Source organism: Dicentrarchus labrax, unplaced genomic scaffold (assembly GCF_905237075.1).
Source record: "Dicentrarchus labrax unplaced genomic scaffold, dlabrax2021, whole genome shotgun sequence".
In the NCBI taxonomy this organism is placed as follows: Eukaryota; Metazoa; Chordata; class Actinopteri; family Moronidae; genus Dicentrarchus; species Dicentrarchus labrax.
Window position 1 is genome coordinate 23,039,218 of NW_026136711.1, and position 10,584 is coordinate 23,049,801.

At 40.1% G+C, this 10,584-nt stretch overlaps 2 protein-coding genes across 5 annotated transcripts; both read right to left on the reverse strand.

Moving 5' to 3' along the window:
* Window positions 1-236: 236 nt before the first annotated feature.
* On the reverse strand, window positions 237-6,379 carry fam83e (family with sequence similarity 83 member E). Of its 4 annotated transcripts, none has more exons than XM_051414593.1 (11): window positions 6,073-6,379; window positions 5,716-5,948; window positions 4,859-5,561; window positions 4,316-4,462; window positions 3,143-3,267; window positions 2,626-3,060; window positions 2,274-2,333; window positions 2,141-2,191; window positions 1,823-2,048; window positions 1,533-1,739; window positions 237-690 (listed from the first exon to the last, which is right to left on the reverse strand). In XM_051414593.1, the coding sequence occupies exons 3-11, from the start codon at window positions 5,324-5,326 to the stop codon at window positions 505-507; spliced, it is 1,905 nt and encodes a 634-aa protein (XP_051270553.1). In that variant the 5' UTR covers window positions 5,327-5,561; window positions 5,716-5,948; window positions 6,073-6,379; the 3' UTR covers window positions 237-504. The 4 variants fall into 4 exon arrangements, with proteins under 4 accessions (XP_051270553.1, XP_051270552.1, XP_051270554.1 ...); XM_051414592.1 differs by having other exon boundaries at window positions 4,859-5,626; XM_051414594.1 differs by lacking the exon at window positions 2,141-2,191 and having other exon boundaries at window positions 4,859-5,948.
* A 126-nt stretch (window positions 6,380-6,505) lies between these two features.
* emp3a (epithelial membrane protein 3a) lies at window positions 6,506-10,102 on the reverse strand. Its single transcript, XM_051414604.1, has 5 exons — window positions 9,649-10,102; window positions 8,238-8,330; window positions 7,906-8,008; window positions 7,599-7,739; window positions 6,506-7,041 (listed from the first exon to the last, which is right to left on the reverse strand). The coding sequence occupies exons 2-5, from the start codon at window positions 8,313-8,315 to the stop codon at window positions 6,866-6,868; spliced, it is 498 nt and encodes a 165-aa protein (XP_051270564.1). The 5' UTR covers window positions 8,316-8,330; window positions 9,649-10,102; the 3' UTR covers window positions 6,506-6,865.
* Between the last annotated feature and the right edge of the window lie 482 nt (window positions 10,103-10,584).

Sequence of the window (10,584 nt, forward strand, 5' to 3'; positions counted from 1 at the left end):
GTTGTCTCTTTCCTTCATAATCTATCAATAACTTATCCATTTCACCATTTCCTTTAACTCTTTCATGTGCTAGTGTCAAACACAAATGTGCATGCATTGCCACTTGCTGAAAGTTTAATAAAATAAATAAATATTGTAAATTAAAATCAATCAATCAATCCTTCCAATAATAATTTCTTCTTTTGGTTAAGTAACTACTTGGTGTCATTACGCAATAACAATTCCAACAACAGTAATACCATTCAACATTAACAGAACAATTTATTTAAACATATTCAGAAGTAAAGCATTGCATCAAACACAATGTATGGAGTATACAGTGAAACATATAATCATAAAATTCAGTGGGACATTAAATGAACAGACAGAACTAGTTTATATACATCCTAACAAACACTACAGAGGTCATAACCACTCACTGCTAGAAGCTGCCATTCGTCAGTGACAGAAGACGTTATTACTGAACATTGTGCTCAATGCTAATATTTCTGATTTCCTCGCTCCTCATTCCTGTTCTCCTTCTTTCTCTGCCAGTGACCTCCTCCAGTCCATTTTGAGGGCATAACTGGAGCTGCGGGGCCTCTCTCTGGGCATAAAGTTTTTTGGAGTTCTGTACAATAGATGTTTCACGTCATCGTTCCTCTTCTTCATCAGGGCAAAAGCAGGTGTCATATGACCCGGATCAAAGCCCTGCCAAGGAAACAGAGATTTACAGTGACAAAGAACGTTAAAATCAAACTGTGCTTGAGTCTAATTTTGAGGTAAACTGCTCCTCATCACTGTTACTCCTCATGGGTTAGTATATCAATACTTCAATGTTATAAAAGGGATCTGTAGAACAGTGTGTCATGGCCTCCACAAACCCTTACTTTTTACTTGTCAAGATGTGTCTTTACTTACTTCACCCAAATTACCAAAAACATTCTCACTTACATATAATAGCATCTAGCCATGGTGATAGTTCCAGTATTATTATTATTGCTTCCACCCCCAGACAACAGAGGTGAATTGAAATTGTTTGTAGCGCTCACAACACTGAAACATTACATTTAGAAAGTCAGTATTGCTCAAATTAAGCTCCTATTATTATACTATTTTCCAACAAAGCAATAGTCCCAATCAAACCTGTACAGTGCTTTTTTTTTTTTTAGATTATCTAGGATACAAAGTCTCAGAATAGAGATTTTGATTTGCTTTTGATTCATAAAATGTATTTTATCAGCAAGCACCACAATTCTATTCACCTCCATTGTTTTGGAGTGGAGGCAGAGGTGAATCTCCAAATCTAACAAATAAAAACCAAAACAGTCTGCATGGCTTGATAGGTAAGTGAGTAATTATGTCTGTTTGTGTGATTTTATTATTATGGTACATTACTTTATCTTCAGTATAAAATACAGTTCTTCTCTTTCTTCAGTAAACAAAATGGTAAAATCTCTGTAAACTCTTTTTGTAATGAAGTATCTCTCCCCCATCACTCCTTCTTCACAAGCATACACACAGAGAAATACGACAAATCTACACACACTTACACCGGCTTTAAACCTTGGCACTGCTCTCTCATCATTTGTATCTGTGTGTACGCTCAGGTCCATCATCGACTGGCTCATTTCGGACACAGCAGCTTTTGATCCTCTCTTGAGCAGCCCAGAAGAGCTCGGCTGAGGGTGAATTTTCTTCATAATGTCACTCAGAGAGCTGAAGCTCTCAGACTGCGGCACCCTCAGGATTAAAGGTTTCTGTCAGGAGAAAAATGCATCAAAGTTTTCTGTATCAAGGTTAACGCAAGTGTTTTGAGCGAGAGCAAAGGCCAGTTACTTACTCTAGAAGATGGTGTGTTCTCCATTTTTGAGCTTGTTTTTTTGCTGTTTTCCTCTTCCAAAATGGGCTCCCTCTTTGAGTGCTCTCTCCTCTTAGTAGAAGAAAATATGGGCATATTGTTTGCTGGCTCTGTAGCTTTATCATCAACTCTTCTTCTGTCATCTAAGTTGGTGCTCTTCTCTATGGAGAGTTGCCTGGAAAGATTTTTCTGTATCATGCGTTCCACCCTGCAGGCAGGAAAGGACATTCATTTAGATATGTTATGTTTAATAATAATTTATGTGTTAATAAAGTGCTTCCAATATCTTTTGGTTGTTACCCTTTGATATTTTCTGGACCTGCCAGGTCTGTTGACGAGGGCTGTGTGTTGCTATTAAAAGAATCAAAATATAAGGAAAGAAAATACCCACCCAAAAAAAACACATGTAAAAATTAGCTGTAACAAGACTCACTTGAAAGTTGTTGATTTATCCGGCACATTGTTTGTCACAGGGGAGATGTTATCACTTAACCTGTCACATACAAAAAGAGATAAGTACCGCAAAACACATACACACAGAAAAGTATTTAAACTATACAGTCCTCCATATGTGTAAATACTCAAGGAATAATAAGAAATGTTTTGGTGTATACGTTTCAATAAAAGCTCAATTATAAATAACAAAAATGTCCTCTACAGTGTACAGCAAGGTTTGTAAACCGCAAAGATGATTTATAATATTTGTACATACTGCAGCCTATGTTTGAGCCAAAGACAACTTCATAGACTAACTAAGACTGGTTAAGTCAAGATGATCCATGTACCTTCTCTTATACCAAAATTGGTTTCCATTGTTAGGAAAACCGTCCTTAATGGGTGTGCTTTTATCAAACAGCATGTTTTTCTGCAATGGCATTTCCTTGGCCACAATTTCCTCAGGTTGATTAAGAGGACTGTCTGGGAAGCAGCGTTCTCTCTGGATAACCCCCATGGCCTCCCAGTCCAGGAGGGAATCAGCAGGTGGGGATGGAGGGCTGGTAATTTCAGGCTCCAATGGGAGAGGTTTTTGAAACCTGAGATTTGAGAGGTCTTTCAGCTGATGAGCATCGTCAACACGAATACCTGCAACCCTCCAAGTGTCTGGAACGGGGAGTGAAGCAGCAAAAAGGATCCTGAACTCCCTGTCAAATGAGTCAACAACTGGGCCGCTCAGAACCGTGATCAGCTGCCGGTGCAGGTGGGCGTCTGTCCATGTGAGGCTGCAGGGTACAAAGACAGCTTCTTACATCACTCTCAAGTGTGTGTTATACACACAAAAAAAAGGTTGACATAACTGCTCACCTGTAGCTGCCGTGAATCACTGTGTCTAAATCCACCAGAAGGAACTTGTCTTTCATTTCCCCAACCACCATTCTTCCCGTCCTCGAACAAAAGGTTTTCCCTCCAAGAACACGGACCCGCATATTCTGCCAGATCACAAGCTTAAATTGAAACTCAAGATTGAATTACACTACAACTGGGCGTTTATCCATGTCAATGATCAAACACACGCTACGCAACTTGTATCATGAACAAAATTTGTATTTAAACAACAGTCTTTAGGCATGCTAGTGGCTCTGTGAGGCTGTAGGCTACGTAGGCATGGCGTCTAAATACTAATGTCAACATGCTAATATGCTCACAGTGACAATGCTAACATGCTTATGATTAGCAGGTATAATTTTAACTATGTTCACTATCTTAGTTTGGTAGTATGGTGCACCAGAGTTATTAACATTCATCCTGTGGAGATCATGACTTTAACGAATTTACTGGTAATCAATCTAATAGTCAATACACTAAAATGTCAACCATGTGGTGGTGCTAAAAGTCAGACAATCACAGTAGTCTGAAGTAATTAGGATACATCGTCCAGGAACCATGAATGTCTCTACCAAATTTTATGCCAATCCATCTTAGAGATGTTGAAATATTTTTAGTGAAAACTTTGACCTGCTGGTGGCACTAAATGAAAAGTTAGAGATTACCAAAGTCATTAGGGTTTGTCCTCTGGGCACCATAGGTATCTGTACCAAATTTCATTGCAGTCTATCTAACAAACATTGCCATCTGTACAGTAGCATGGCTAAACATTGTGCACATTTAGCCATGGTAAACCATTATAACTACCAGTAAGACAGACTATTCATGCATTACATCAATAGGATCTTTTCCTTTTGTTCTCAACATCAGGCAGGTTTTTCACCATCAATGAATGTTGTGCAACCAGTTGAGCTATCTGTTGCTAAGAGGCCTACATGTCACATTCCTAACATAAGCATGCCAAAGTAAAAAGATACACTTTCTATGAGATTCCTCTCCAGAGTAAATTGCAGCATGTCAGGGTTTTCAGATGTGACCTTTTACATCATGGTTTGATCTGTTAGATTGGCGGTGCTTGATTTTGGCAAAATAAAATCATATACACAGGAGGATGGCTGCTAGGTGTGTGCTGATTTGTAGGAGGTGACTCACCGGATGCCTGAGCCTGTTGAGCGTGAAGCTCTCCTGAATGGACCTTTGGTTCAAGATGATGTAAACAGGGACACCCCGGGAGGCAGCATTGTGTAAATCACCAATTATTGCACCATCTGTCAATCTGTCTGTCACAATGGCAATTACCTGCACAGTACACAAAGTGTCTCTTAGCCTGTATTTGACAGGATTACTCAGAAAGTGGCTCACACAAATTGAAACTATCCCTTTCCATGCTCATTTTCACTGATTATAGGATGAAAATTTTGATGCAGCAACTAGTGATGATATACTTTACATACTGAAAATGAAACTGAACAAGTATTAACAGTAAAATATAGTAAAGTAAAAGTACAGATTTTAATAAATGTTTTTTCAGACTATGTCTGACTGCAGTTTAAATTGAAGCAGTGAATTATAGGTTATAGGTTACAGGTTCAATCTTAATTAGCAAAGAAGCAATTGACTAAAGCCTCGTGTAAAGTACCACTTCCTCCACCCATATGAAAAAAAATCACAATAATACACATTATATTTGCATACTTGTTTGGCTTTTTGCAAGTGCCGTCTGATGATCTCTCTGACAGGAGGCTCCCCCTCAGCAGGAGGACTGGTGTGTACTGTAACGTTCCCCTTCGGCACCCACAGGCTTGTTTCAGGCCAGCCAATGTCTAGATTCGGGGCTGGTGTGTCTGAGTAGGAAGGAAAGTAGGTGGAACAGAAGTCCTCCATCTCTGAGCTGCCATCCTCTCTATTCACCTCTCTTTGCACCTGCAGCGAGTTAAAGCGATAGTCCTGAGCCCAGCCTGATATCTGGCTGACCTCTTCAGAAGACAGGAAGCCGCCGGCGTGCTCTGTGCCAATGGAGCTGTAGAAGGCCTCAGGTCCTGCATTTAGGAGTCTTTCCACTGCTTGACGCTCCTTCTCACAATGGAGGAACTCTGGGGAGGACTCATTCACCGGCAGGAACACTGCATCCTCATCCAGGCTCTGCTCTTGGGAGTTTGACATGATCGCAGCCAGGTGCGTGTCTCTGGGAGGATCAAAGTTCCCACTAATGACAGCTGTGTGACAACAAGACTATTCGGAGCCAGTTCATGTCACCTTTCAATCTAGTTAAAATGATCATTTCATTCATCCCTTTGACAAAAAGTCACAGTATTTCCATGTCGAGAATAGCTGCCCAGAACACACCTTATCTCGACGTTTGTGACAATCTTGATGATGAGTTCCTGAGATAACGCACCTGTTCAGGGTTCACAAGTTCAGTTCTGAGCACATTTCACGTTCTTCAGCAGTCTTGTCAACCAGCTCGTGTTGACATAAGAAAGTAAGGAGAATATCAAAATAAGTCGAAGAAAAATATGAATATACAAAAATCAACACAGCGTAAAACTCACCTCCCGGGTAGCATGTCTCATCTCTCAGGCTGCAGTATTAGTCATAAGCTCTCAGGACCTGTAGCTCTTCGCGTGTTCCCTCCCTTACATGTCATCTCACTCGTCTTAACTCTTCCACTCCTTGTTACTTAGATTCCAGACATTCTGTGCAGCTGACAGATCGGTGAGCTGCTCAGACACAAGGTCACCATCCTACTGTTCCTCTCTCTCTCTCTCTCTCACCTTCACAGCTGCTGTGTTTAATATAAATCAAGGTCTCTGACATTCTGCTCTCAGTTCACAGACTTCCTGAATGTGTGTGAGGTGTGCGGTGAAAAATATTGTTTTGTATAATTTACTTTAGAGGCTGCCACTTACCTCACAGTTTTCGTTTTGGACTGGTCCAGCCTGACAGGTAGGTTTGTGGACAAGAGTAAAATGCAGTGCTGTATCTGATCACCTATCGAAAGGTCTCAGGTTGAATTACAGAAGTTTCTTTTTCATTTCTTTGGAATTTTTCTTTGGAAAATATACTGATACTTGCCGGGTTGTTCTACGTTCTTCCCGTTCTTCTACTATTCAGTAGAAAATAGCATGAGCATACTTTAGTAAGTAAACAAGGAGAGCCACAAAACAATGAGTGATTAAATGACAAAGATGGCGCACCCTTTTGCAACCACAAGGATATGACGGAGGATTGCACTAGCACTGTGTTACACATAACGCACTTCATACAAAACGAAACAGGCCTTACACATATATAGACCTTTAAATACAGGAATGTGGAACATTGCTTACAAAGTGACAACAATCACATATTGATTTTTTAATAAGTAAACACAAATGTATACAAAATAGCCTACAAAAAGAAAGACATTTGAGCTCCATATTGTCTCACCGTAATCACAATTAAACACAACAAGTTATGAATCCATTACCTAATGATGTTACCTAATAAATGTTTTAAGTGACAATGTGTCTCACAGACAGAGATGCCACCATGATGACATAATGTCCCGCATACCATGTAGCACGGTGGGGTGGACCTTGAGTCAGAAAAGAAAACAGAAATGTGTATTCATAGAGGTATTTCATTCTCAGTCATCTGATTTCCTTGTGTGCTTGCTGGTAACTGGGAGGTGATTGAAGTGAGTTTTTCATTTTTTTTGCCTCACTGCTTTTTGCGCAGGTGGACATACAGGACTGAACTGACCAGGAGGAGAGGGACACACACCCATGCCAGGATGAAACAGTAGCCAAAGCGTCCTTTGCTCAGATCTCTGGAGTCATTTAAGATCTCCTTTCTGTGGAAGGTGAAGATGAGGCAAGCAGCAAAGGCTGTGAAACCTGCAGGAGTGCAACACAACACAGACGTTTTAGTTAAAATTCTCTTATCTCATTACAGTCATAAATTTTTTTGGTGCCAAGACTGGCATAGCTCTATATGTTTTGTATTGTCAGCAAATGCCACAAAAAGACCAAAACCAACAATGCGTCAGCCCATTTCTCAATTCCCCGACTTCCCTAAACCATGACATTCAGCATAAAGCTCAGTAGTTCCTACTGAAGATGTAAATCTTTAAAAGTGGGCCCCAGATATGAAGTGTAACTTTCTAAAATAGCTGTGCACTGTAGATTTTAGCAAATGTTACTTACACAGGAAGAAATTGTGCATTTGTTGGGCTGTATTTTCAGCTGTGGATCAATGCAAATTTGGTACTCTAGTGAGTATCTACAGCAACAGGATGGTGAATGTGGGATTGAAGTAATGCCATGTAATGAGGGGACATGTCACCCAGTGGTATAAGGTATGTCAGGCTTTGGCTACACATGCAATACTTGTTATTTGGGTAAATTTGAATTAACTGCATTTTATGTGGTGTATGGAATAAGACTTTAAACACCTGCAAAGGCCTGACAGAGGCCTGTGAAGTAGAAGAGACCTCCTTTAGAGACGGTGATCAGCTGACCCAGAAACACCAGGAAGGAGATGGAGGAGAAGACCACAGACAGAACCATGAGGGCCTGAACAGACTGCAGCCAGTCTGGAAGAGCAAAGAGAAAACATGTAAGACATTGACTCACAAGCAAATATAAAAAGCTTCAGGCTGTTATGAAACAACAAATCATGCAGAAATGCAAAATATGAGCAGTAAATAAACAAAGCAGCATGCACATGTAGGCAGGCAGGCACGCAGAGAAACACTTTACCACTTTCATTGGCAGAAGCACACATCCAGGTCTGAGAGGCATTATCATGGAAGCAGTTGTACCAGAGATCTGTGATCTCTGTATCAGCCCATACCCACCAGGACTGCGGAAAGAAAGAAAGAAAGAAAGAAAGAAAGAAAGAAAGAAAGAAAGAAAGAAAGAAAGAAAGAAAGAAAGAAAGAAAGAAAAATGGCACAGTGCACAAAACCACATTAGTATGTTGATGTGCAACATTTTTGTGTTTGGTTTTGTTCACATTTTACACAGATTAACAGTGACATCTACAGTAAGAGACACCATACAGTACAACATGAGCTCACAATGTGTCTCACCTTTTCCAGGGTGGCAATCAGGAGCATGGCCAAGGTGACCAGATGCAGCACTGTTAGGGTTATGAGCAGGAAGACCATGGCTGCTGGTATATCCTGTGTAGGAATTATTATGTTAGTTTTATCCATTTGTATTATGATTGGTGGTTTCCAAAAGCTCTGTAGTCAAAGAAACACAATTAACCGCTGCTAACCCCTGTCCCTTTCCTCCATGTCATTTAAAATGGCCAGGAAATTTCAGGAGGCAATGGCCTGAAACAGTGGACTCTGTCTGCCTCTCGAGGAAACTCTGAGCACTTTCATCATGCATCTCAACATCTGCACTGACAATCTCTGCCCATTTATCAGGCCACAAGAGTCCCAGACAGAGGTGATTTCTCTCAGTCTTCACAGCCTGTACGGTCTCTGAGGAATACATCAGAACATTGGCTCCCTGTAACCGCTGTAAACAAACTTGTGGTCTGAAACCCTACCGACCAACAGTCTGACCTACTGTTGTGTACTTTTTATGAATCTGGGTACAAACTTTATGCCTACAGCATAAATGATCCGTCATTAAACTTCAGGTAATAAGAAAAAGCTCTAAACTTATTCCTCTTTATTAATCTCTTCAAACACTTTCCCCAATGACCCACATCCATTGTGAAACACCTTTTAAGTCAAATGGAAAATAAGTGACTCATTGGTTTTATTTAAATCAGTGTGACTTTTTCCATCAGATATATTTGTGAGGACACAAGCAGAGAAAGGGAAGTCTCATTATGAAGCAATACTTATTCATTTTGGGTGTCAGTTCCCCCAGATACAGATGTTTAAGTAAGTAAACACAGAATTTGTATTGTTGCCCACTTGCAGTGCTAAATAAACAAGGACTTCTCCTAAAACACATCCTACTACATTACAGGTAGATAAATTAGAAAGGGCATAATGTACTAATTCATTAATTAATTAAATTTTTCTAATCAAAACTTGAGTGTATGTTGTTGTTTCTGCTGCCAGACTTTTATATTTCCTAACCTGAAACTGTACATTACTCTTAGACTTTTAGGACCTTTCACATGTTTGTCTTTCCCACCCAGCGCTGCCCATAGAGGGAAATCACTTTTGCTATTAGATTGTGGACAGTTCAGAGAGGCATGTGTTTGATTACATGCTACTACGTCTGGTTTATGTAACAGTTTGAGGTACCTAGCACAGACAGAACAAAAGTAATGACCACAGAAACTGAAAGCACATCACGGTGGAAAAGCATCTTCGTGAATGTGAACAGTATCATTAAGGACTCGCATGTGGGTGTGACCTCCATCGGTTTTAAGCAAAATGACATTATACTATGCTGTATGTTTCAGAAAACACTAGAAAAATCAGGCCTATCATTTCAAACACAACCAAGATGTTTTGAGGAAGTTCTTACCCTTCAGCTTCAGTGACTTTGAGTTAGCACCCTTCAGTAAGCGTCTCTGATTTGGTCGTTGCTGCTGTCCTCCTTCTGTGCTCTTTCTGTCCTTGCAGACGTTTTAGCTCCAAAACATTCAGAGAAGGGCACAGAAGAGGAATGTGGAGTTAGATATAGGAGGAGTTTTGAACACCCATTTCCTCTTAACTTTCCCTGCCCTCCCCCTCAAAACTGTGGTCTGGACCAACTCAACACCAAAATAACATTCCTCTGGACCGACATTTAAACACCAAACATATTCGCAAAAGACTTTAGTGCAGACATCCAATCTGCATTAAAATTAAGAAACAAAACAGGATGAGGTGCCAAAATCCGTTATTCAGAGTCCACTGAAGGAAAGATGACATGTTTGTAATAACTCTGCTCGATGTGTGGGCTCGCAATGGTCAAAATATGTATTATTAAAGCCACACTTTTTTGCCATTGCTGCACATGTACTCATGCTGTTCATTCAGCTGTACAGCTTCGCATGAAGACCACCACAGTATTTCCAGAATGAGGTGATTAAAAGGCAGGAAATACAGGCTGATTGCCGCCCACTTTTCATTGTAAATGTGCAGGAAGTCTCAGACCACCCAAGACACAACACAGTGTTTAATACTAAATATAATCTTCAGAAGGACTACATGTGAAAGACTGTCAAAAAAACATGTCACAAGTCATCAACATTAAAGGAGTTTATGTAGAAAAGATACAGCTCATGTAATTAAAATCTCCCAGCTGGATATATTTTAATGCTGTTTGTTCATTTTAATGATTGCACTTACAGATTCTTTACAGAGTTTATTTGTAATGCACACACTTTATAAGCAAGTTACTGGCAGTTGCAGCAATAATGGATGCCAATACCAACTTATGAGTAATATTTCATTAAATAACCAATAATTGTTGGTT

Excerpts from the sequence above, each read along its gene's own strand:
- fam83e (XM_051414593.1), bottom strand. The coding sequence starts at position 5,326 with ATGTCAAACTCCCAAGAGCAGAGCCTGGATGAGGATGCAGTGTTCCTG. Across the intron at positions 2,334-2,625 it reads CAATTTTGGTATAAGAGAAG|GTTAAGTGATAACATCTCCC; the intron begins GTACATGGATCA and ends TGTATGTGACAG. Across the intron at positions 1,740-1,822 it reads AGAACACACCATCTTCTAGA|AAACCTTTAATCCTGAGGGT; the intron begins GTAAGTAACTGG and ends TTCTCCTGACAG.
- emp3a (XM_051414604.1), bottom strand. The coding sequence starts at position 8,315 with ATGGTCTTCCTGCTCATAACCCTAACAGTGCTGCATCTGGTCACCTTG. Across the intron at positions 8,009-8,237 it reads TGATTGCCACCCTGGAAAAG|TCCTGGTGGGTATGGGCTGA; the intron begins GTGAGACACATT and ends TTCTTTCCGCAG. Across the intron at positions 7,740-7,905 it reads TGCTTCTGCCAATGAAAGTG|ACTGGCTGCAGTCTGTTCAG; the intron begins GTAAAGTGTTTC and ends TTGCTCTTCCAG.